The sequence below is a fragment of the Apteryx mantelli genome, chromosome 3, assembly GCF_036417845.1.
Source record: "Apteryx mantelli isolate bAptMan1 chromosome 3, bAptMan1.hap1, whole genome shotgun sequence".
Taxonomy (NCBI): domain Eukaryota; kingdom Metazoa; phylum Chordata; class Aves; order Apterygiformes; family Apterygidae; genus Apteryx; species Apteryx mantelli.
The window spans coordinates 92,455,863-92,481,400 of NC_089980.1; the positions used below are offsets into that span (position 1 = coordinate 92,455,863).

A 25,538-nucleotide genomic window follows, 5' to 3' on the forward strand; every position below is an offset into this window, starting at 1 on the left:
ACTATGTGTGAACTGCTTATTTGCAGAGGGTTTTACATACTTTCATATATTCTGTTTTTATTTTGACTGTATAAGAAGTAATTTTACTCCTAACTAGTTTGTTTTTCCTTCTAGGGCCTCTTAAGTCATTAAAGATGCTATTTTTTCTTTCCTAAGAAACCATTGAACTGACTTTAACAAAATGAACTCTTTATGAAATTCCAGACTTAATGGCTTTTGAAATTTATATAAAATTAGATACTGAGTTTTTCTTATTTTTAGAACCATTTTCTGAGTAGTAAAACTGATTATTTTCCATTTTGGGTGTTCTGTGCCATTTATAAAATGAATCAGTGTGGATTTTGCATGCAGCCATATCATCTTTGTGAAAGAAAATGATAAATCGTTGTTTAAAGTGGGCTATAAATAATGCCATTTTCTGGTTTCATACTTTCAATTAATTTTCCTGTCATACTGTTACAGGTGTTCTTACCAGAGACAGTCCAGAGAGAAAACAACAAAATGTATGAAGAGGTGAAGATCCCCCACGGTGAACCAATGCCTATTGGTATTGAAGAGAAAATTGTTTATATTAAAGACTTAGATGAGGTGAGTAAACCGTTTTAAAGGTTTTAAATTAGCTTTCTTTGCCATTACAACAATTTATTTGAAAAAAAGCTCATTAATTCTGTGATTTGTGATGTGAAAATACAGCCAGTTAGATTCTTCAGGACTAATTCTGAGAATATTCTTTTGAAGATGTAGCTCAGTGATATAATCCATTTGATGATCAGTCTGACTTAAGAAGTTCCTGCTCTCAACCATTTGTTCTTGAGCCACAATTCTCAATTCCTTTGGCGTTACCTGTTCAGCTACTTACAGTTTTGAGCTGTGAACTGGATTACTAAAATGGTCTTAAAAAAAAAAATAGTCATTCCATTCTCTTTTTGAAATCTGTACTGAGAAGTGAGCTCTGGCTTATGCCCCTATATGGCCCAGACTGGCTTGTATTCATCCTGCACAGCACTGTTTTGCAGTCCACGAGAATAATAGTTTTATCGTATGATGTTTGTTGTGGGTTATGGTGAGTTATGTTGTTAGGGACTGAACAGGGTGCAAACCTTTCTGGAATACTGCTTCTTCAAATGGAAGAAGGCGAATCATTATTTATAAGACTTTGGAGGCAGAAGGTGTGGAGCTATGGGGAAAAATGCAAATAAAACCAACATTAACGTTTTAACTTGTATTGATTTTTAAATAGTGCAGAGGCAGAGATAAGGGAAAAATAAACTAACACAGCAGCATCTCCAAATTTGTTATTAGTATCTACAGTCTAAAACTTGCAGTCTTGCTCCTGATTGTAATGTCAAATCTGTATTCCTAAGATCAATGGAAAATTTGCTATTAATTTCAACAGCTACCATAAAGAACAAGCCATATGTGCTTATGAAGAACGTTTTATGTTTCTTAGTTCTTCAATAACACACAACAATGGAAAAATGTTTCCCACTTTTTTCTCTGTGGGAAAACCGGAAGTGAGAATATAAATCCAATAGTGTTATCCAGGGGTTCTGAGTAAAGATTATCTAAAGATTTAACCCTCCTTAAACAGAAGACAGTTTAATATTAGAATCTAAGTCTGTTCTTTCGTGATCGGTTGACAGTACCTAATGTCATATTTATAAAGTGACTGACAGCTTAACTAGACAGAAAAGTTGAGCCACTGTAGCTGTAAAATGAGAAATTTTAAATGTTAGTTTTGAGCATGACAACTTTTTGCAGTGAAGTATCTTTCTGCTAAGCATACTACCTGTTAATCTGTTAATTTTTAAATAAACATTTCAAGAGACAATAAGTTGTTTCAGGAAAAAATATATTTTAGGTCAAAAAAATAAATATCTAAAAGAAATAGTCTGTGGATTTTTAAAATGCATAATGTTTAAAATAAATGTTTTGGAATGCATTGATTATACAAATTTCCTAAAAATTGAATCTTGTAGGTTCTGTATCGTCAAGGAGTATACTTTCCATCTAATGTATTAAAAAAAAAAAAAAGAAAAAAAAAAGAAAAGAAAAGTCAATCTCCCCAAACTTTGAGATGACAGATTTATGAATAGTTATCCAACTGCAGGACTTGGCATATTCCCAGTTCCTTGAGTGAGAGTCTTAGAATCTTGTTGAATAGTGGCTTCTACACAATGGGTAAAGAGGCTGAAATTGTCTTTCTGTCCAGTGTAGGCATCGTTTAAGATATAACCTGTCAAGATGTATCTTTGTTAGGGCAAGGTTTCTTTTTGCTTTTCTATACAACTGGCTTATATCTTTAAGCTCTTAAAGTCATGGTTGATGCTTAAAATTTTTGCCAGTAACTTGAGTCAGTTTAGAAGGTGAGAAATTTTTTGTATTCTTTTTTGGGGAGCTGGTTTAAGCAAAAGCAGAAACAAACTTCTTTAACTGTCTCAGTACAGCATATATAGCTGCTTGTAAGATATCTGTCCTATATCTCCATGTAGATATGTTTATTTGAACATGTTTATTTGAAAAGTTACATAAGATATAAACAGATGGGCAAGGAGGAGAGGTGATGGTAAATTTTAGCAGTGTAAATAGTTCACAGGGGCATCTAAAGGCATCATGAGGAAGTAGAGAGTTTTCCTACTACTGACTATTATCAGATGCCATTAGTAGTGGGTTTTTAATGTAAGATATTGGTCTAAATATATATATATATATATATATATATATATATAAAGGTATACTTTCTGTAATCAAAGTGCCTAATAAATCAATATATATGCCACCCATAATAATAAAATTTCCCAGGGCAAAAATAACACACAGAACAGCCAAATCACGTATTGAGGCTGTTACCAAAGTATTTATCACACAGCTCTCCAAACACTTGCTGTTTTATGGAGATTTCTGTTTCTGGATAAATATAAAAATGTTAAATCTCCTTCTTCCCTTTAGTTTATTCTTTTTGTTTTCATCGGTTCCCCGTTTCACCACTCCCAGTCCTGTTATACTTCGAGTTCCTTGCCTTGCCAAGAGCCCATTCTGGCTGTGTTTCTAACCTGACACTCCCCATGATTCTTTCTCTTTGCTTCAGGTCCTGAGATTTGTTAGTCCTAGTATTCAAAGAAACAAATATTTTTAGTGTTCTGAGGTGTTTCTCCTTAAAGAGATTATCTCTTTATGTTCAGAAAATAGATCAGTTTAAAACTGTACTCAAAAAGTAGGGCTGACTGACTCCCAGGCTGAAGTGTTTACGCTCTCGTTTTCCACAGCGCCACTAGCAGTAAGTCCAGCAGGCTGGGAGCTCCCTGGTACTTAGCTCCATGCGGGACAGCAGTCTTCATCCTTCTCTTAAATGTATGTTCTGTCAACCTGCTGGGGACAAGTCACCTGGTATAAACTGCTGGTAACTTCTCTGAAGCTACTTTGTCTACGCAATGCCAAGCGATGCTAATCCTATGCTTGTTCAAGGTTAATTGTGTCCGTTGTCCCAAAGGAGTAAGAGGACATTAACCTCACTATGAAGTGTGACCAAGAAGGAGGAGTGTGAGACGCATAGTAACAGTACAAAATAAAATTAGTTATTACCTAGTGATTTTTATTAGGTATGTTAGTAAGAGTGGATCTGGAAGGGGGGAAAAAAGATGAATAGAAGGGATTTGCTACATAGCTAATGACTACTTTTTACAAGGAAAGTGTGTTTAGAAAGTACAGCTGGTAGTAGCATAAGTCTTAAAATGGGCAGCAGAGGTGGCAGTCACTGGTGGTGCAGAGACTAAGGAAAAAGAAAAGGCTTCTTCATTCAATTTAATGTTGAAATCACCTAACAGGTGAAAGCTCTGTTATTCAGAGTTGCTTGTTTGTGTATCTCGTCACTGTCTTTTGTCTGACAGACAAAGCTCTAAGAGATTAATTTTTTAGCTCAAAGTTAAATCACGGTTATGAAGCCTTGATGGCTAAGATTTGTTTACTGAAAAGAAAAAATACAATTTTAAGACATGAGAAAGCAATTTATTGATGAAGGTGACTAAGAAAATATTAGAAACTTTTTTTTTAACACAAGCAGTAATAACCTGCTGTGCACAGCCTGTTTTCTCTTGAAACCTTTTGAAACAGTTTCTCAACAGTAGTCTAACACATAAGCTAAGGGAGTGCATGCCTAACCTAAGAGGAAGCAGGGAAAAAAGCACAGTGTGTTTTACGAGAGGCTGCAAGTTGGTCAGTAGTGAACAATCACTGTCCTGCAGATGTGATCACGTGTGGCCCAGTGCAGCGTTCAGCACTGCGGTGGGAATGGTCATGTTTACAGACTGCTGCACAGTTACTACAACAGGGCATATTAGAAAAAATAAATGTACAGTAATCTGTTTCTCTTGCACCTGTAGCTATGGGTCAATAAGAATAAATTTTAGAAACAGGCTCAGGAGGAGCAATTACATCTGGATACTAAATAGAAATAGAAAAAGGTAAAGTCATAATGTGCCAGACACCAGAGAAGCAGTATTTTTTACTTAAAAAAAAAAAAATTTGCTTTTTATTAAATAATAATAATAATATTCTCTCATCAACTCTTAAATCAAATGTTTCAGACAGAGTCTGTGAGGTAAAGACACAAAATAATGCAGGTCACAAAACTAAATTATCAAAAAGTTTGAATTTTTCTTTTAAAAAGGGAAGGTAAGAGTTAGTCTGAAATGAATTAATTTGTATTCATTTGAAAAATGTTTCACTTCCAACTCAACATTTAGGTGACACTTAATGTGTGTCATAGGAGCTTCTTTTCTTTTCAGTGTATTCATATGTTTATATTTGCACAAAAGTTATTTTAAGCACTATACATATAGCTCTTTCTCAGTTACATAGTTTTAGTCAGACTGTCATCATTTTGGGTGGAATCCTTGACTATGTAAGACACATACCACAGAATTTTCTATTAAATTCAGTCTTCAAAGTTCTTAAGGTCAGAACTGAGTTTGTGATAAGGAGTTAATTTACATTTTGAACTGCTAGCCAAAATCTTGGGAACATGTAAGCTGAAGTAATCTTTCATTTTAAATATTTTTAGGTATTGGTTTAAATCACTCTACATTTTTCGTGTTTCCTTAAGTTGACATAAACATGGATTAGAGATGAGAGAAATGTATTTCTCAGATAAAGTCTACCAAACCACATTTTTATACATCTATGCACTCATTTTGTTTTTGCTACAAATATAAGGCAGAATGGCAAAAAGTTCAGTTGGCTTTATTCTTAGGAGCTGTATTTTGTGATATACCTATTACCATAATCAGCGTATTTTTCTGATCAACACTTCAGCAGAAGCAAATCTAGATGGAACTGGAAGGAGTTATGTAGAGATGCTACACTTTCCAGATCAGAGTCAGTTATCAAAAAGATACAATTTGCTTATTAAATATATCTGTAAGTGAGACTGGTATTACGCTCTGTGTTTTTTGGCAGTGTAGTTAGTGTAGTATTCAAGATGCATTTCCCACTCCACTCCAGAATTAAGAAATTTATATATTTATATATTTTTCCCTCTTCCATTTCTCCTCTCACAAATGCAGTCTAGCCAGGTTTGGTGCTATCATATATGAAACCGTATGGGTAATATTTTCAAACTGTCTTAGTCTGCCCCTTACAAAGGGGCAGAGCTTTTCTAAAGAGTTAACTTGGTGACTAAACAAGTTATTCCATAGGCAGATTTTTCTAAAGCGTCATGGAATCTGTGGCCTGGAAGAATATAGATGGTGAGATGAAACTCACAACACAAACTGCCAAAATCCAAATTTTTGCAGATACCATTCCTACCTAATCCCATTATGCACTGCAAATAGGAGATCAGGATTGGCCAACCTTTCACAATTTAGCATAACGTAAAAGCATAACAAGGTAGCTGTCATAAATTACTGGCATTAGGCCTCTGCTACTATCCGAGTCGTCCCTTCTTCTGCTCTGTTACCCCTGCCTTCCCACACTATGTTCTGTACTACTTCACCTCCTGCTGCAGTCTAACTCCCCATGTCTTGTCCAATATTCTTTCTTTCCTCCCCTTGTTCAGTGGGAACCAGGAACCAGTGCTTTGCATGTTAGCTAGGTTGTTACAATAACAAGAATTTTAAAAAAGGGAATAAGCACAAGCTTAGATTTATTAGCTTTGATTGCTTAATGTGCAGCTTGACTATTACTAAAATGTATTTTTTGTAGTTACTATAAAGGTGCTTTAGTTTTAGCCTTTTTGGCATATAAATGTACCTTGAAAGTAGTAAACTCAGGTCAGGGAAAGTTCCTCTTCAAGACTGTGAAAAACTGGTTTTGTCTAAGAAATTGCTGTTGGTGATAAACGACTTCAACTTTTTACCCAAAGTGGGTATTCAGGATAGGATTTATTTCTTTGTTTCATGCTATTTCCATTTCCTTTTACTTACAGTACTTAATGGTCTAAATAAGAAATGTTTTTTTCTCTGCATTATGCTAAGAAATTATTACAAAATCAATATTCCCCTTTGTTTCCTGTAATGTTTTCTTGCTTTTAAATTGTACCAAGTAAGTTTAGTGAATGAAAGTATAGATGTTTCTGCATAAATTACGTTTTTTCACATTCAGAATATTTGACCAATTATTCAAAAGTTGATCTGAGGGTATATTTCATGTGGGTATTTTCCAAACAGTAATTGACAGTTGGACTGAACTAATTAGTTTTAAAAATACTTTTAATTTTATGGAAGTCTTTTTCATTCATCCAATGAAAGTATACTAAAAAATTGCTCTGAGAAAAGTGTACCGGTTCCATAATGATTAGTCCAAGCTAAGAAAAAAAAAAAGTAGATCTTGATACAATATTTTAAACACCTGGTAAGGTATATCAGGAATTGTGGTCTGTATTTACATTTTATTGATGAGGGTCCTAAGAAGGTAAAACCAGTGCTATGAGATGTTAACAAGAATACTGGAGTTAAGATTATACACTGATGTTAAGCTTAAAGCCTATGACTTCTGGCTTCATTTTGTTCAGTATGTGACTTAACAAATATTTGATCATTCCTTTAGAATTACAGGTGTTATATTTACAATTTAGTTAGATATTCAAACAATTTGATGCAGAAGTCTCAGCTGAGTCTTTTGTGCGTTGTTTTGTTTAAATACTGTTGCTATGCTTGAAAGCACACATAAACATAAAAAAAGGGCTTCGTGTCAAGCAGGGCTTTGTGGACTTTCTAGTGTAAAATTATCATCTTTCGCCTCAGGAACATCCTATTTCTTATTGGAAATAGTTTACTAATTCATGACTAGGAAGATTCTACTGTAAAGTAAAATTCTGGTCTTAAAACTTACCTGTAATCTAAAGTTGGAGAAACACAAAAGTGTACTCTGTTGAGGTGTGATTTCTGAATTCTTCTCAACAGTATCAACAGTATCAGGCTAGCTGCTAACCTACAGTTGGAGGACATTTGCTGTACTTGAATTCACCGAATCACAGAATGGTTGAGGTTGAAAGGGACCTCTGGAGATCATCTAGTCCAACCCCCCTGCTCAAGCAGGGTCACCTAGAGCACGTTGCACAGGATCGCGTCCAGGCAGGTTTTGAATATCTCCAGAGAAGGAGACTCCACAACCTCTCTGGGCAACCTGTTCCAGTGCTCTGTCACCCTCACAGTGAAAAAGTATTTCCTCATGTTCAGATAGAATTGTCTGTGTTTCAGTTTGTGCCCGTTGCCTTACGTCCTGTCACTGGGCACCACTGAAAAGAGTCTGGTCCCATCCTCTTGACACCCTCCCTTCAGATATTTGTACACATTAATAAGATCTCCTCTCAGCCTTCTCTTCTCCAAGCTAAACAGGCCCAGCTCTCTCAGCCTTTCCTCATAAGAGATGCTCCAGTCCCCTAATCATCTTCGTAGCCCTTCGCTGGACTCCCTCCAGTAGTGCCACATCCCTCTTGTACTGGGGAGCCCAGAACTGGACACAGTACTCCAGATGTGGCGTCACCAGGGCTGAGTAGAGGGGGAGAATCACCTCCCTCCACCTGCTGGCAACACTCTTCCTGATGCACCCCAGGATACCACTGGCCTTCTTGGCCACAAGGGCACATTGCTGCCTCATGCTTAACTTGGTGTCCACCAGCACTCCCAGGTCCTTCTCAGCAGAGCTGCTTTCCAGCAGGTCAACCCCCAACCTGTACTGGTGCATGGAGTTATTCCTCCCTAGGTGCAGGACCCTGCACTTGCCTTTGTTGAACTTCATGAGGTTCCTCTCCGCCCACCTCTCCAGGTCTCTCTGAATGGCAGCACAGCCCTCTGGCGTATCAGCCACTCCTCCCAGTTTTGTATCGTCAGCAAACTTGCTGAGGGTGCACTCTGTCCCTTCATCCAGGTCACTGATGAGGAAGTTGAACAAGACTGGACCCAGTACTGACCCCTGGGGGACACCGCTAGCTACAGGCCTCCAGCTAGACTCTGCACCGCTGATCACAACCCTCTGAGCTCTGCCATTCAGCCAGTTCTCAATCCACCTCACTGTCCACTCATCTAGCCCACACTTCCTGAGCTTCCCTATGAGGATGTTATGGGAGACAGTGTCAAAAGCCTTGCTGAAGTCTAGGTAGACAACATCCACTGCTCTCCCCTCATCTACCCAGCCAGTCATTCCATCATAGAAGGCTATCAGATTGGTTAGGCATGATTTCCCCTTGGTGAAGCCATGCTGACTACTCCTGATCACCTTCATTTCCTCCATGTGCTTGGAGATGGCCTCCAGGATGAGCTGCTCCACCACCTTTCTAGGGATGAAGGTGAGGCTGACTGGCCTGTAGTTGCCTGGGTCCTCCTTCTTGCCCTTTTTGAAGACTGGGGTCACACTGGCTTTCTTCCAGTCTTCAGGCACCTCTCCTGTTCTCCATGACCTTTCAAAGATGATGGAGAGTAGCTTAGCAATAACATCCACCAGCTCCCTCAGCACTCGTGGGTGTATCCCATCGGGGCCCATGGATTTGTGGGTGCCAAGTTTGCTTAAATGATCTCTGACCCGATCCTCCTCCACCAAGGGAAAGTCTTCCTTTCTCCAGACTTTCTCTCTTGCCTCCAGGGTCTGGGGTTGCTGGGGGCTGGCCTGAGCAGTAAAGACTGAAGCAAAGAAGGCATTCAGTAACTCTGCCTCCTCTGCATCCTTTGTCACCAGGGCACCCACCCCATTCAGCAAAGGACCCACATTTTCCCTGGTCTTCCTCTTGCTACTGATGTATTTGAAGAAGCCCTTCTTGTTGTCCTCTAGCCAGATTTAATTCCAAACAGGCCTTAGCCTTCCTCATCACATCCCTGCATACTCTGACAACGTTCCTATAATCCTCCCAAGTGGCCTGTCCCCCTTTCCACTTTCTGTATACTTCCTTCTTCGGGTTGAGTTTTGCCAGGAGCTCCTTGCTCATCCATGCAGGTCTCCTACCTCCTTTGCTTGGCTTCCTACTCATAGGGATGCACCGCTCTTGAGCCTGGAGGAGGTGATGTTTGAATATTAACCAGCTCTTTTGGACCCCCCTTCCTTCTAGGGCCCTAACCCATGGGATTCCTCCAAGTAGGTCCCTGAAGAGGCCAAAGTTTGCTCTCCTGAAGTCTAAGGTTGCGATCCTACTTAGTGCCCTGCTGCCTCCTCGCAGGATCCTGAACTCCACCATCTCATGGTCACTGCAGCCAAGGCTGCCGCCGACCTTCACATCTTCAACCAGTCCTTCTTTGTTTGTTAGTACGAGGTCCAGCAGCACACCTCTCCTTGTTGGCTCCTCCACCACCTGTGTCAAGAAGTTGTCACCAATGCTCTGCAGGAACCTCCAGGACTGTTTGTGCCTAGCTGTGTTGTCTTTCCAGAAGATATCAGGGTGGTTGAAGTCCCCCATGAGAACCAGGGCCTGGGATTGTGAGGCTACTTCCAGCTGTCTGTAGAAGGCCTCATCGACTTCCTCTTCCTGATCAGGTGGCCTGTAGTAAACACCCACAACAGTGTCACCCATGCTAGCCTGCCCTTTAATCCTTACCCATAAGCTCTCGACTCGCTCTTCATCCACCCGTAGGCACAGCTCAATACATTCCAGTTGCTCTCTCACATAAAGAGCAACTCCACCACCTTGCTTTCCTGGCCTGTCTTTCCTAAAAAGCACATAGCCATCCATGACAGCACTCCAGTCATGTGAGCTATCCCACCATGTCTCTGTGATGGCAATGAGATCATGGCCCTGCGACCGCACACAGATCTCTAGTTCTTCCTGTTTATTCCCCATGCTGCGTGCGTTGGTGTACAGGCATTTCAGAGAGGTGATCGAGCATGCAGGTTTCCCAGGAGGGATACGAGAGGATCCTCCATAGCCACATCCCATGCGCACTTCCCTGGCTGCATTCACCTGCTGGAGGCATCCCGACTTGAGCTGTCTTTTGCCAGCTACCCTGGCACTATAACTCTCCCCTTCCCCCATCTTTTCTAGTTTAAAGCCCTCCTTACCAGGTTGGCCAACCTGTTGGCAGAGACACGCGTGCCCCACTTGGTGAGGTGGATCCCATCTCTCACCATCAGTTGTCGTTCTTCAAACAGGGTCCCATGGTCGTAGAAACCAAAACCCTGTTGCCAACACCAGTGGCACTGTCAGCTGTTAACTTGGAGAGTCCGTCTCCTCCTCCTTTCATCCATCCCCCTCACTGGCAGGATTGAGGAGAAGATGACTTGGGCTCCCAGACCCTTGACCACCATCCCCAGCGCTCTGAAGGCCTGTTTGATGGTCTCCAGTTTGCCCTTGGTGTCATTAGTGCCCACATGGAAGAGCAGCAGTGGGTAATAGTCTGATGAGTGGACAAGCCTTGGCAGTCTTTCTATGACATCTCATATGCGAGCCTCTGGCAGGCAACAAATCTCTCTAGACAAGAGGTCAGGTTGGCAGATAGGTGCCTCTGTGCCCTGCAGCAGGGAGTCCCCCACAACAATCACCCGCCGCTTCTTCCGGGCGTTCCGGCAAGGCACAGGATCTGTTGTCCCAGTTACTTCCCTTGCAGCTATGTCCAGCTCCTCCTCATCCTGGAGGGCACTAAACCTGATCTTCAATTGCAAGTCCTCAGGAGGAGTAGGAGCCTTTCTCCTCCTACAGGAAGTGATCAGCTTCCAGCCGCCTTCCACAGTGTTATGATGTACCGTTTCACACAGCACAGAGCCCTCCGGCAACTCCACTGCTGTGGGGACTCGAGACTCCTGAAGCTGTACAGTCTCCGAGAATACCCTGTCTATCTCTTGCTCATCTTCTCGGATGCTGCACAGCCTACTGACCTCCTCCTGTAACTCCCTTACCTGATGACACAGCTCGTCAACAGCAGCACACCTCCTGCAGGAGAGCTGGCTGCCAGCCCAGGCCTCCCGGAGAGGCCCCAAGCACTCCCTGCAGCCTGAGACCTGTAGGGCTGCATCTACTGTCAGAGGGTCAGTCTGGCTCCCAGCCTCTGACACAGCAACTCCAAAAGCCACTGGGGAATGTGCTCTGTGGCGTGTCACAACCATGCTTGAAGTGTACACCGGAGGGATCAGAAACAAAGGCGCCTTCATACACCCTGCTGCACAAACTGCTGCGTCTGTCCACTGCAGTCTGGGAGCTGTGTTCTAGGCCTGGCTCTTATATAGGCCTCTCCCTAGCACTGACTCACAGGGTGCTTGACCCACCCTAATCAGGGGCCACCTGGATCAAAGGCCCCAACTCCCTCTGGTCAGGGGCAACCAAGAGAGCTCGTCAGCTACTCCTAGCTAGAGCTTTTCCCAGGAGAAGTCAAGGCCTCCTGCAGGTGTCCTTGCCTAGCTTTCCCTTTCCTGTTCACAGCGATCACCTTCTAGTTCCTCGGGGGTCCTCAGAAAGCCCACAACTTCCAACAAGCTCCTCAAGTTCTAGCCAGAGCCCAAACACTGCTGCACAAACTGCTGCGTCTGTTTGCTGCCTCTGTTAGCTGCGCTCTAACAACACATTGAATGTAATCTTTTTTAAAAATGTGCCTCGCTAGTGTGGCTTTCCAAATTTTTAGATATCACTATATGATTTTCTGAATGCTAAGTAGCTTTTTGCCTTTCAGCAACTGGAAATATCTTCCCCTTGAAATAAATAGCTGAGAAGTATTTGTAAATCAATTTGAAAAATACGCTTCTTTATAGATATAGCCTGTAATACTGTAAATAATTGTGTATTTTTTCTGGATTGTTAAAACCTTTTATTATGTTAGAATATGAATGTTCTTTTGCAAGTAAGCTGCTCTGTTTTTGTTCATCGCAGTCATTGATTTTATCGTGTCCCAGATTATTAATCTGATTTGTTTTAGGTAACATCTTTAAAAGAAAATATATCTAAACAATTTAAAAAGAGAAAGAGACTGAAGTATGTTTGATATCATAATTGAAATACATAGGTAGTGCAGAGATGTCAAGGCTTTCTGAAAGAGGTAGTGCAACTTCAAATTAATCCCAGGATGAAATGTGGAAGTCTTAAATCCCTATTTTAAAATGGCACATGCATTGCTTCAGGGAGGCAAATAGTTCTTAGGAGCAAAGCTTGGGAGGATTAGGGATTAAAGGTATTCTCCAACAGCAGTGAGTCTGGGAAGTTCAAAACAAACCCAAAAGCGGAGATTAAGAAAGAAATAGATACATAATTGGAAACTAAATATGTAATCAAGAAATACTTTATAGATGAATGTATAGATACTTTCTCATGAAATGAGAATACTTTTGCATCTCTGAAGTCTGTATCAAAATATATAAAGTAGCTTTCATAAATTAGCAGAAAATATAATTATTGTTACTACTGAAATGAGAGAAAAGAAATGAATTATCTGAAAAGAGGTTAGCTGAGGATAGATTTTTGTTGGAGTAGTGCTACAAAAATGCAAGAAAAAAGGGAAATGTCATCAGAGATAATGATATGAAGGCTGTTCTAAGAATAAGAAGACAAGAAATAAAGAGTGACGTAGAAGTTAGGAAAAAATGACTAGAATGTACACAGAGGGGTTTTGACTGAACAAGTGTAACGTAAGTAAGTGACATACAGGGAAATGGGTTTATCCTGCTACTTTCCTCAAAAATATTATTTCCTGCTGATCTTTGACTTTACAAGTGTAGTGACATCTGTTTATTTGCCCCCCCCCCCTTTTTTTTGACAAAACCCTTAATACAATTGTTCCAAGATACAGATCCCAGGTGTGTGGTAACTCCTAGGAACTGGACAAAATCTTGAATATATTCATCTCTTTGCCAGTTCATGGTTTTCCTCCAGTACATTGTTTTGTAACTTGTGCAGTTATTTTTAAAACATTTTAAAATTACGTGGTGCCTGACAGTAAGGATTGTGGTATCCCCTTGACATTTGAAAACTATAATCTTTGTGACTGAGCAAAAAGATGGGTCTGATACTATTACAGTATTTGAGAGGACCAGTCTCTTAGCACAGGATGAGAAATTTAAACTATTTTCTCTGAAACATCTATGCATTAGGCAAGTGATATGACTGAAGACTTGCCTTAATCCATGATGCTCTTCCATTATCAGTCCACCCACCACTCCCCTGGGTATTATTTTACAGTTTTATATATTTCCCCTCCAGTGTCTCCCGCGGCTCTCCACATTTTACTTTTTATTTTTCTTTTTTTTTTATGTAACAAAGATCTATATACAAAAAGGATATGAGCAGGTAAGCCAAAAAGAGAGTCAAGCACGTGGGTTTCTGTTATTCAGATGTATGTCTGGTGCGAAAAAGGAAGGAAAGTGAGGAATAACTGGAGAAGTAGGATGGCTAAAGTGAAAACAGATGTCAGATTTTCTTAGGAAGAGCAGGAAACAGCTTTCACTGAGCAGCAGACTACAGGTTCTAAGGCAATCTGTGTCGATCCATCATTGTGCAAGTAACGCCAAAGGTCTCTGTTGGGATGGGGTGGAATGACAACCAAGGAAGTAAATGCATCCGTTGGCCTTGATATTTCCGAGGTTGGGATTATATAACTGATCAGATGTAAGCCTGTACTTGCTGCAACTGCACCCTCATTTGTGTATTCGTATAACGTGTCTTATACTTTTGACATGATGTTGCAGACTGAATTCCTGTGTTGTGATTGCTTAAAAGCAGATTGTTTTTATAGAAATGGGAAAAACAGCTACCAGAGAAGTATAGCAAAAATAGGCTTTTATTGCTGTGGTGTAAGAATGGGGAAATAATGCAATGATACTTTCTTAAAACTTTCAGTTACAAGGAATAGTGGAGAAATGTTTAGATACCCACTTGGGTTAAGATTTTCAGATTGTGCACAGTTTCCCTGATAAACAGCTTGCAACATAACTTTTTTCCTTTTCCAGAACAGGGTTTTCTGTTGGGCTCTATCATAAACTTGTCTTTTGGCAGGCTCACAGCAAGTTTATTTGCTTTGTTTGACATTGGGCACATTTGATTCTTTTCAGAATTGTCCTCACGGAAGGGTTTCTTTGTGGGATGTGCTTCTGTAGTTCACCTACACAAATATTTAAGGTGACTTTTCACAAAGGTGAAACATTTCATCTGTTTTTTTTTTCACCTGTTACTGGCTTCTCCTTGCTTTTCAACTATAACCTAATGCCTTTCCCTATTTTATAGTGATTTAAAATTGACTCTGCTTACCGTATGATTTGATTATTTGTTCTTTAAGTTGCCTTTGTCCTTGTTTCATGTGTGCAGTTTAGTTGGTGATGTTTTATAGTCTTGTTCTTTTATTCTCTTTAAGATGATCAAGGCTTTTGTCTTTTTTCCTTAAACATTAGTTTTTAAACACTATTAGGAAGGCATATTGTACAATACATTATAGTAATCTGTGTTTTCAGTGTTGACTTATGTGTTTACGTAAGAGCCTTTTAAAGTCTTGGCAGAAGTTTAATGGTTGTGTTGCATGAACAAGCCACATTTAAGACACAGAGGATGTTAAGGGTGGCAAGGATACGCTGAAAAACTAATAAATAGGATGCTCTGAAAACCTAATAAATATGTTCTTTGTTGTAGTGTCAGTCTTGATTGTGTTTTTAAAGTATCTTTTTATTTTATAAGACTTGATATTAATGAAAACATATGTGAATAACACTGATAAATATTGATACAGCAAGAAGAAATCCTTGTAGATTTAAAATAGTACTTTCAAATATTAAAACTTTTCATTAGTAAAGTTGTGTTTGAAACTTACCAGATGTTCTCAGTTGTGCATACCTAGATTTTTCTAAGGACTAGTAATGTACAGCTGCCTTTACTGAAGACAACTCTGTAAAATCTGAGCTATCGCTTTTTGGGTAGTAAAACTTTAAAGACAAGAATAATTGACAACATGGGTTGAATTTTAACACTTGACAATATTATAAAATATTAGTGAATGTAAAGAGCTACATTTCTTGTGGTTTGTTTTTTAAACTTGTATGGCTGTGTATTACATGCTATGCAAAATTTGCTGAAAAATGTTATTTAGTAGAAAGTTGCATATTCTTATAGTTGTTTGGGACTTTGGACACTCCTGTCCTTTAGAGGCAAAAGGGAAACATGAATAGAAAAATGCACTTTCCAATATTAATGTGCAGTAAAAAAGACTGCATCTTACTTGAGGGAAAGCATTAAGCCTGTTTCTTTTCCTACACATCCGCCAAGTGTGCGTGCATATGTTGTGCAGTGCTGTGTCTGAAACAGTTGAAAGTCTGATGGGAACACTTACAAAGGCAAACCAGGAAGGGACACCAGCTGCTGAAAAACACGCTGAGCTACTGTGGGAGTAGATGCATCTGCCTGTAGCTAGAAGTAATCTAACAAAGTGTCTGCTTTTACCTGACAGGATTGTAATTTGTGTAAAGATCCAGCCAATGAAAATAATGCCGAATCCCTAAAAAATCCCCGTATTTTGTGCAAAAGAGTACTACTCTTGAGCAATAGGAATCTGCAGAAGTTCTGCATTGAAGTACTGTTCTTTGACTTTATTTTAGTAAAAACAAACTCAGATATGTCAGCCAAAAGTCTCAGCTACGCTGTGTATGGTGTCTATGAAAAGATGCAGTCAATATGGAAGAGATTTTGGAGAGCAGGATTCCATTATTTGGTTGGCTTGGTTTGAGAGATGGTTCTCAAGGGTTTTTCTTGGGTGCATTTGTTTTTCCTTTCGTTGCAGCATATTTGATTTGCTGTGGAGGGTAATACACACAGAAATATGTTTTGCAGTCAGAAATCATTAGATAATTTTCCCAAATATTTTTAAAATTTGTTGTACTCTTTGTCTTTTGATATTTGAGCTTTGCATGTATCGCACATTGGTGATACATGTTCATCTTCCCTCACCTACTTGTTATTTTCCTACAGGAGATCTACTTGATCACAGTTTCTGTGAGTGTTTTTGATTTAGTTGGGATTTAGAATAATAAAGTAGCTGTACTCTTGTAGAAAAAATGGATTGGTGGTTCTTGCAGTCTTCTCTAGTAAAATTTAGGAAAAACTCATTTAACACATATGGTAAAGCAATACTCCATTCCTGATTAGCAGTTGTATGAAATTAACGGAAATAGAGAAGCAAACTGAGTTGTAGAAAGATTATGACACAAATATTTATTCCTCTAAGAATATTCTTCCATTTGCAGTTCCCTTGTTTTTACTTGATGAGTTAAAGTTATTGTTTTTACTTGATGAGTTATTGAGTACCATATATATAAAGTAAAGTTAAAGTAATTATCCCTCAGAGCTGTCTGCTAATTTTCCCATTTTTTGTTAGGTAGCTTATATCATATGTGTTAATGGCAAGCTAAAATACATAGTTGGAAATATTATCCCAAACTGGCTTCTGCTGAACAATTTAAATATTGGCTTCTACATGAACAGTTAAAACTAATGCCTTGGTGTGCATAAAATAGTATTGAATTCATTAGGGTTTTTTAATGGAAGAAACACTGAAAGATAGCTGCATTTTAAAAAGATATTGTATATGAAATGCAGTCACCCTGATCTGTTGAAAAGCAGTAGGTTTAAACTGCTTTCAAAGAAAGGCTCCAAATTGTGACATTGTACTAACAGTAAATTCAGTGATTTATTTGTATTCTAAATTTTGTGTAGTAAAACTAATTGCCTAGAAAACTCTAAGAAGCATTTTAGATAGACATATTCTACAACAGTGTAGCTGAATGTAGCTCAGAGATCCAGCTTTCTGGTTCACAATTTTTTTTTTTCCTCTCATTCTTATTCACTGTAATGTTTGAAATCCAATTATATCTACTTGGTGCTTTTGCAGCTGTTATGTTTGTTAACCTCATTAAATGAGAATAATAAGTGAAATATTTAAATTGAGAGAGCAATTTTCATGCTTTAATGAGGTACATTTATGTGACATTAACTGAATATAGAGAATTTCTGTTATAAAGCACATGCAGAGATTTGTAAAGATTTTAATGAAAACAGCTCAGTGTTTTTAGGCGTTTTGATAACTAAGGCTGGAGAGTAAATAGTGTGCTTCTGCTGGGTCCTGGTACGGTATTGCCATTTCTCAATGAAAATTCCTAGTACCAGTATGGGAGAATTATTTAGTTGTAGTCTTCTTTGACTTTAATAGCATACCTGAAGGCAAATTTTAGTTCTTAGGGACAATCAATCTTCAATTCAAAGAGAAATATGAGATAGTGTTTGAAATTATAATTGAAATTATGCTCAAGACCAACGTTATTTTTCTTTTTTAAGAAACAATCTCAAAGTCAGAATTTTCAAATTTGCGGGCGGGAAGAGCATATACTAATTCTAGCATGCTATTGCACTTAATATTTTCAGGAAGATTTAATCTTTTTTAGACAATTTAGACTGATTTTAATGTATGTCTTTAATTAGCACAAATTTCATTTCTCTCCTAGAGAATGTGAATATTTTATCTGTGATAAGACTGTCCTAGGTCTTTCAGTAATAGAAATGGGACTGAGATTGTCAGTGAAGGGAGTCATTTAGAAATCACCAAATAGTTTTAAATGTTTTCAAAAGGTTTTGAGATAGAGGAGCCAGTTGACTAAAAGGTTGACTTTACATCTGATAGGCTATTTATCTCAAATTTACAATTTTCATTAGCCTCAAGATGATGTGGTAAGTGCTAACAGTGGAAGATTTTAAATTTTCATAATATTGGAATTAACCACAGCTATGTTTTTTTCTTTTCATATTAATAAATAGGTTAGTTTTATGTGGAAATGATAACCATTTCTTTCCTCTGTAACATATTGGAGATTAATCTGGAGAAGGGAAATACAAACTTTTCATTTACAGAAAACTGTAGAGGAAAATTTTTTTTTATAGCCATCCACAGGAGTTACTTGTCATTGAACAAAGAATTTGATTTTTCACAACATTAGAAAAAACATGCTATTATTAATATCTATGTAAAAACAAGAGAGGGAGTTTTGAATAAAACTTTTTAAAATTCCATTTTATACTTATCACAGACTTGTGTCTTTTTTTGTCTTCATTTATTATTCAGTGAATTGGTGCGATGATGCTTTATTAGGGAATAAGGAAAAGAACAGAAAAGAGCAGAAATTTTGTTCTAGTGTCATGTTTGCTTTAGAGAAACCTCTATTTCAGCCTCTTGCCTCAGTTTTTTCTTTTGCCGAAGGTAATTAGAGGGAAGAAATAAAACAAGTTCAAAAGAAAACCTCATGGAAAGAGGAACTGGAAGAAATAAGGGTGAGAAAAAGAGTATCAGGTCATCAGCTCAAGAACCAGAGCAGACATTATTTTGAGAGGAAAATTTTATTTCCAAGGCTGCTATGGCCAGCCATTTTCCAGATGTCACCAAGGAGGTTCTAAACATGAGGCAGTTTCTCATTTTGTCACCTAAATATGTGAAGGAGCTTCAACTTCTGTGCAAACATTCCTCAATTTTTTCTTTGGTTCCCTGAATCTAAATAGGACAGATATATTCCTGAATCACTTGAGGCTATGTAGGATTTAATTTCTTGTTTTCCTGATTCTTCTTCCCTTTGCATTTTGACATCTCTCAACCTTTGCTCTACTGGACCTCTAAGCATGAGACTACTTCTCTGCCATGCATACTTCTTAGCTGGAGACTTCTCTGGTTTACCTCTTATTAAGCATACCTTTCAGTTCAGCAGGAATGCCTCTCTCAAGTTCTGCATCAGTAATTTGCCTACATCAGAAACAAGATTATTTTCCATATCTTTGTATCTAATCTCTCTCTATATTTCCTGCACAGAAAACAAATTTAATAAAAGGTCTGATTAAGTTGTAACCTGCAGCATGCATCCTTTTCAAAGCAAATGCGAGAACTCTGTTAAATCTGTAGTGCTACCTGCAATGCCAGAGCTGGTTTCCTCAGCTGCTTTGCAATGTTTGTGATTCCATAGTTTTCAGTGTCTCTGTTTTCAATGAATCTGCATCTTGAGGATCCATGAATAGAAATGGGCAGATGCAGCTCTTTAGAACATTTAGTGTCTTTATCAAGAATCATTCCTCAATCATTCATGTAAGTCTGTGTGGTATAGGATGGTTTGGGCTTTGCTCCTTTATTAAGATGTTTGTTTCTTTCTTGTGCTCACCATTTTTCAGGTCTGGCCAAGAACTAGCTGCTGTTTCTGTCAGTACTCTCCATCCCTACCAGATTTTCCAGTTACCTGTTTAGGCTAGTTTCAGCTGCCTCTTCTTTTTTTTTTGAGATATATGTCCCCTCACCAGCAGTTCTTCTTTGTGCTACTGGTGATAACCAACTTACCGCTTACATATCTGGTTTTATTTTGATTATGTTAATAGTGACCCATTCTTTAAAAACTACAAGAATGGAGAAGGAAAAGAATAAATTAGGTGTCTCTTGATATGAAGCAGTTGAGATGCTGAGAATAGTTCAGGAATGGTAAATCATGCAAGAATTCAACTTTCAGAAAGTGCTTTCTGTGTTTACTTTCAAATCATATCTCATCTCTTTATTTGGGAAAAGCCTAACTAAAACCATTTCATATGGCAAAATTGACTGGTTGCTTAAAAATGCTTCAATTTTTATGGCGTGCATTAGTAGAGTGGTGTATTTTTCTCATGGATGGCCAAAACTTATGTAATTTTTCATGATGCCTTTATTTTCTTTGCTTCTTATTCATTGGTTTCTTGCTTTGTCTTGCAGTGCCTGTGTTCTTGAGCAGCTAGAAAAGGGTTTTCTCTGTTAACCCTTTGATTTCTTCCACCCTGTTATCATGGCCTTAAACACTGTGCCTTAAACAGTGCTTTTCTCTTTCCCCTTTGGAAACACTGGCTGAGGTTTCCCAGGGGACTAAATTAAGGAGGAAATCTGCCATCAGCAGACATGAGAGTCAGTTTTACCTGTACATAAGCTTAAGAAATTGTGAGAATGTTCTGTGAGTTGAAAAAAGCCTGGCTGTGGCATATAAATATCAGCTTCCTGATAGCTGCATCTACAGGAGTTGGGAAGAGTCAAGGTTGCCATACGTACAGGAAGAATCTTGCTGTGAAGGGCAACAACATTTTAGATGTTTTCTTCATAGTGATTATTATATTTCACTCTTCCACACACATAGCTTTGTATAGTAAAAGAAAAAAAAAAAACTCTTGCTTTACAACTGTTAACATGGATGAAATGTAAACCAATTAAACTAAGCCCCTTGTAAGGGTTTTATTTTAACTTTTGATGTTATTAGAAAATGCCACAACTGTCAACAATTTTTCTTTTGCTATTTTGCTATTAGCTACATATTTTGGGGTAAATTTTCTGTATAAATTAGAAATGACATCAAAAAGCTATAACAAGAGTCTGTGTCCTGATCTCCATTTCATTGATGCAAGTCTGGAATAATTCTTTTGACATCAGACAGATGCTTTTGTGTTTACAGTAGTCTCACGGAAATCAGAATCTTGCCTGTGTTTCTACTGGTGTGCGTAAATCTGTGTACATTTGCTATGCTGCAGAAACAGTTGCTTTTATGGAAAAATCTTTCTGAAACACTTTATTATCCGTTTCTTCAAATCAGATCACCAGAGGATATAATCATTCTGTCTATAGTCTTTTGTCAGATTATAAGCAGGGTGAGAAATGCACACATTCACCCAGGGAGGGAGGGAGGAAGGGGAGGAGGCTGTCCAAGCTGTCAGGAACTCTGAGCTGTGAAGACTTGGAGAGCTGTGGTCTTTTCACATCATTCCCATCAGACTGACTTTGGGTCTATACATGCAGAAGTCTTCAGTTTTATCCATACATAGTATACTGAATATTGAGCAACTGAATATTGCTCCACATGAATGTTGTATTTTGAATATAAATTAGTGGTTGAATAATTCAGAGAACTATAGCAAAGGTATGACTACTTAAGTTGTTCATGTAGCGTAGCTCATCAAGGGAATAGCTTAGATAACGTTGGTGGCAATACTTCTGTTGACTGAAAAGGATTTTTGTTCAGATTATATGTGGCCTGTTAGCTGTCATACGTGCAGTTAAATATTTTCCCTAAAAACTCTCTTGCTTTCAAAGAAGTCTTTGTTCTTTCTTGGGAGAGTAGATGGGTAGGACTGATCATTTTTAAATAAATAGGGATTTTTTTTTGATTCTTTCAATTTCTATTTGCTGGTTTTTGTGTTTTGTTTTTTTTTTCCCAAGGAACCTATCTTAGATTAGTCAGTAGGAGACTACTAGATTTCACTGCAATTTGTTTTTTAATGAAAGTGTGCTGGAATTCATCTGAATGGAGACTGGTTCCTCTCTAATGAAAGTTTCTCTTTGCTGAAAAGCACTCACTGTTATGATCTGTCCAGAATTTTCATGTGTCTGAGAATGGAATAATTTTATCAGAAAAACAACTGTTCCAGAATCTTGCCAAACGTGGAGTCTGACAGCCCAGAGAGGAAATGTTTAATCAGGATTTTAAAATGGCATCCCAAATGAAGTAAAATATTAATGTTTTCTGTAGTTTGTGCATTTTGATAGCTTTCCTTCCTGCCTACCATCAGACTGGATTTGTTGTTGAGTACTGTTCCACACACAGCTAAGCAAAGATTATACTTTCATATATAATGAATTTATATTAAAATTTTCCTCAGCATACTTTTCTGAGCTTTTGAACTCTTTTATCAGAATCTAGACAAAGGCAATGTTTGTTTTGAATTTAGTGACTCTAATATTACTTAAAAATATGGAAATGGCTTCTGATGACTACTGATACTTAAAATCCTATAGCATTGAGCAGTGGTTGTGGTGATAATTTTAAAAATCAAGGTTGCATAGTTTTCTAAAATATTATATATTTAATAATTCAAATTAAAAACAAATTCAGGAGAATTTGATGGTCTGTATTCTACAGGAGGTCAGAGTATACTTTTACCCTTCTGGTTTCATGATCTGTCATTCTTAGAAATTCCTTCTGGCTTCATAATCTGTCATTAGCATTAACAGTGACACGGATAGATGTACTATGCAAGATCTGCTTTTGTTCTAGCCATGGTTCATGGTGTATGTGTGGCTTTGAAACCGATGCTGGTTCTTTGGTTCCTCTAGTTACTTGTATCTGTCTAATGTTTTTTACTCTGAATTTCTTTTATAGCACATAACTCTTCAGCTACTACACTTTGGATTGGACATAATTTGTACTCATTTGAAGAACAGTGCTGATTCTGGCCCAAAGCCAATCCTAAATTTTAGTTGGTACATTTGCATAATTTTCCTGTCTTTTTGTATGACGCTCGTTCCTATAAATAGTGTCCCCTTACGTCCAATGAAACCTTATTGGTGTGATTTGATGCTAAATGTAGCAGATCCAAACATCATGCAGTTTTTCTTTTACAAGTTGTGAGCTTCTGCATAAAATATGTGTACAAACTTTGAAAGACAACTTTTCACTCTTCACAAGTAGGAAATAGTATTCTTAATAAAATATTAAAATAATTTGACCTTTATGGTATTTATATAGTTTCATTTTTACTTATTAGTATTCCTAAATCTGGTGAGCTCGCACCTCCATAGAAGTAGGAGAATATGAAAAGTAGCATCAGGAGAGGAAGGTGCTGGAAGTCTCCTAGTTCTGCATTAATTTCTGTGTGTACCTGGAGTAGCAAAATAGAATTTACACTTCCATGGAAGTGGTTTGAATATATACATGCATAATTAGAAAGTGTTTGGGGGGGGGTGGCGGGATGGTGTAAATATATTTTTTATTTTAAAAAGTGTGTATGTGTATACATACATAAATATATGCATATATATATATATGAGTGTGTGTGTGTAATGTATACTGTATATATTTTTTAACCAGCAACATTCCAAAATATATCAAAAGGGAAAGCATGACTTGGACATTATTTATCTGTCAGGAACATTGGAAATTCATTCCCTGAGACTCATAGATTTTCTGTAAAACAGCATGGATAAGTCATGTTATATCGGTTTAGATTTTTTTTTTTTTTTTAACCTAAAGTGCAATAGAACAACTGACTACAGGTTGGAGCTTGTTGCACCAAAATTATATTATATATGCACCACAATTGATTACAACATATATTAAAATCAAACCAATTAGTAGGGAAAATGCTGAAAGTTTAAACTTGGTATGTGATTGCAACATTTATGATAAATGGATAATAATCTCATTAGTTTTTATAGTACAGCCATCATTACAGAAGTCATCATTATAGAATGTTTATCTTGGATTGTTTTATGCTATAGAAATTAGGGTTTGATGACTAATATTTCTTTAGTTCACACCATGAGAAGATTTGTCTAATAGTACATGAAAACTGTCTGGAAAACTGAATATGGACAAGACAAAAGCTCTTTTAGAATGAGGAGTATTAAGCAAATGTCATGTAGATTAATCATTGAAATATGACAATTCAAAGGGAGATAATATCCAAACATCTTTTCTGGATAAATTGCTAAGAAGTAAATATTTCTTTTGTTTTTTTCTTCTCTTCTAGATGGATGAGACAGGAGATATTATGTTATGCCTGTGCATGTCAGTACTGAATTTGGAAGCTGCTACTAAAATGCTAGCATGATAACTTGAAGCTGACTTAAAAGTTCATTGGGCCACCTAGTGAAATTATGTGATGCTGAGGTTAATTCTATCTGGCAAGCTATTTCTACCAACTAATAGTGTTAATGCCTAAAGTGGTACGGAGGATTAACAGAAGATCTCCACTTTTAATGGAATGTGCAGTTAGCACCCTTTTGTCCTCAGTGAGAGGACGTGCTCTAGCCCAGAGATCTGAGCAGGATTCAGAGGTTTGCGTGGAAGAAAATGTATCTTCTGTGTCATGCTTTGTAGTTGTTCTGGCTAATGAATCTGGTGCTCTGAAAACTCTGTACACTCTTGTGTCATTTCGAACAAAAGTTGCTGTTACAACTGAGTTGTTCCTGAGCTGTAACGTGCCTGCTGACTGAATCAGACTGACTCATTCTTGAATTTTACTTTAATGACTCAAATGGCTTTTCAGTTAACAGTTTCTTATTTTTGAATTGCCCTTGGAGCATCAACACACAAATACCCTTTAATGAAATGACTAATTTAGAATATCTTCATCGAGTGTGATCTCATTTAAGCATAAAACCTGAAACCTTGTGATAGTTGTAGTAGTGGATTTCCTGGGACAGAATTGGGTAGTGCATTGAAGAAAAAAGTAAGACTTTAGACATTCGTATAAGGGCAGCCTTGAGTAACTTTTTCTTGGTTGTGGAAAGATATGCTTCTCGATGATCTTTCACATTGATTCATGTTTATGTAAAAATGGTCCTTAGACACTAAATTGTGTGTGTCAGGAGTAGCACTCAGTAGAGATTGTGCTCTGTTTAAACTCCCCTTTGATTTGCCTAGAATTCTAGTGATAAATCAGCTGTGCAATAGAAAGCTGAAAAGTGTTGCATCTCATTCACCTTTAGTTTTCGGTTGTTTTTTTTTTTTAAAAAAAAACAGATTCTGCCATCCAGTGGCTACTAGTCCATTAAGTGGCTACTAGTCCATTAAGAAAAAAGGGGTTTCACTGATTTATCTGAAGAAGAATTAGTGTGTAGGAGGCTTCACTGCTGGTAATATGCCAAAGGGAAAACGTGGTTTTCAGCTTTAAAGCTAGGTAGAGTTTGTGCAGTTGACAATAAAAATCGAAAAAGCAAACCTGGTAGAGTAGGCAGATGTTAATAAGGGGAGATTTATGTTCATACGGTTGCAATTTCCATTGGTTTTAGTCATTTTTAGGAGCAGAACTACTTCTTTTTGTTAATCACTTAGCTGTACTTGCAGTTTGGAATAAACCCAACTTTTGGGGAAGGGGCATCAGTGATTTTTTTTTCAGCTAAACATGGAGTTGGTTTGAGTAGTCTAAGATATTGTTTTCTCTGGAATTCCTTGCTCCTGTAGTTTTTTTAATGCTTAATAAGTTCTTGCAGAGTCACTTGTCAAAGAATATTGTCAAGTGCATTGATTTGTCAGTGTCTGACTTTTTCTTTTGTATTGCTTGAAAATTAATCAGATAGTATGTTGAATGAAAGCCTAGATTCTGCTATAAATATCATTATTAA

At 37.8% G+C, this 25,538-nt stretch overlaps 1 protein-coding gene across 2 annotated transcripts in view; it reads left to right on the forward strand.

The window, feature by feature from the left end:
* The window catches only part of ASCC3 (activating signal cointegrator 1 complex subunit 3), a 287,290-nt gene that overhangs the window by 46,434 nt on the left and 215,318 nt on the right, over positions 1 to 25,538 (forward strand). For both annotated transcript variants that reach the window (XM_067293927.1, XM_067293928.1), the window contains exon 8: positions 463 to 588. In XM_067293927.1, coding sequence (XP_067150028.1) covers positions 463 to 588 — 126 coding nt within the window. The remainder of the gene's footprint in view (positions 1 to 462; positions 589 to 25,538) is intronic.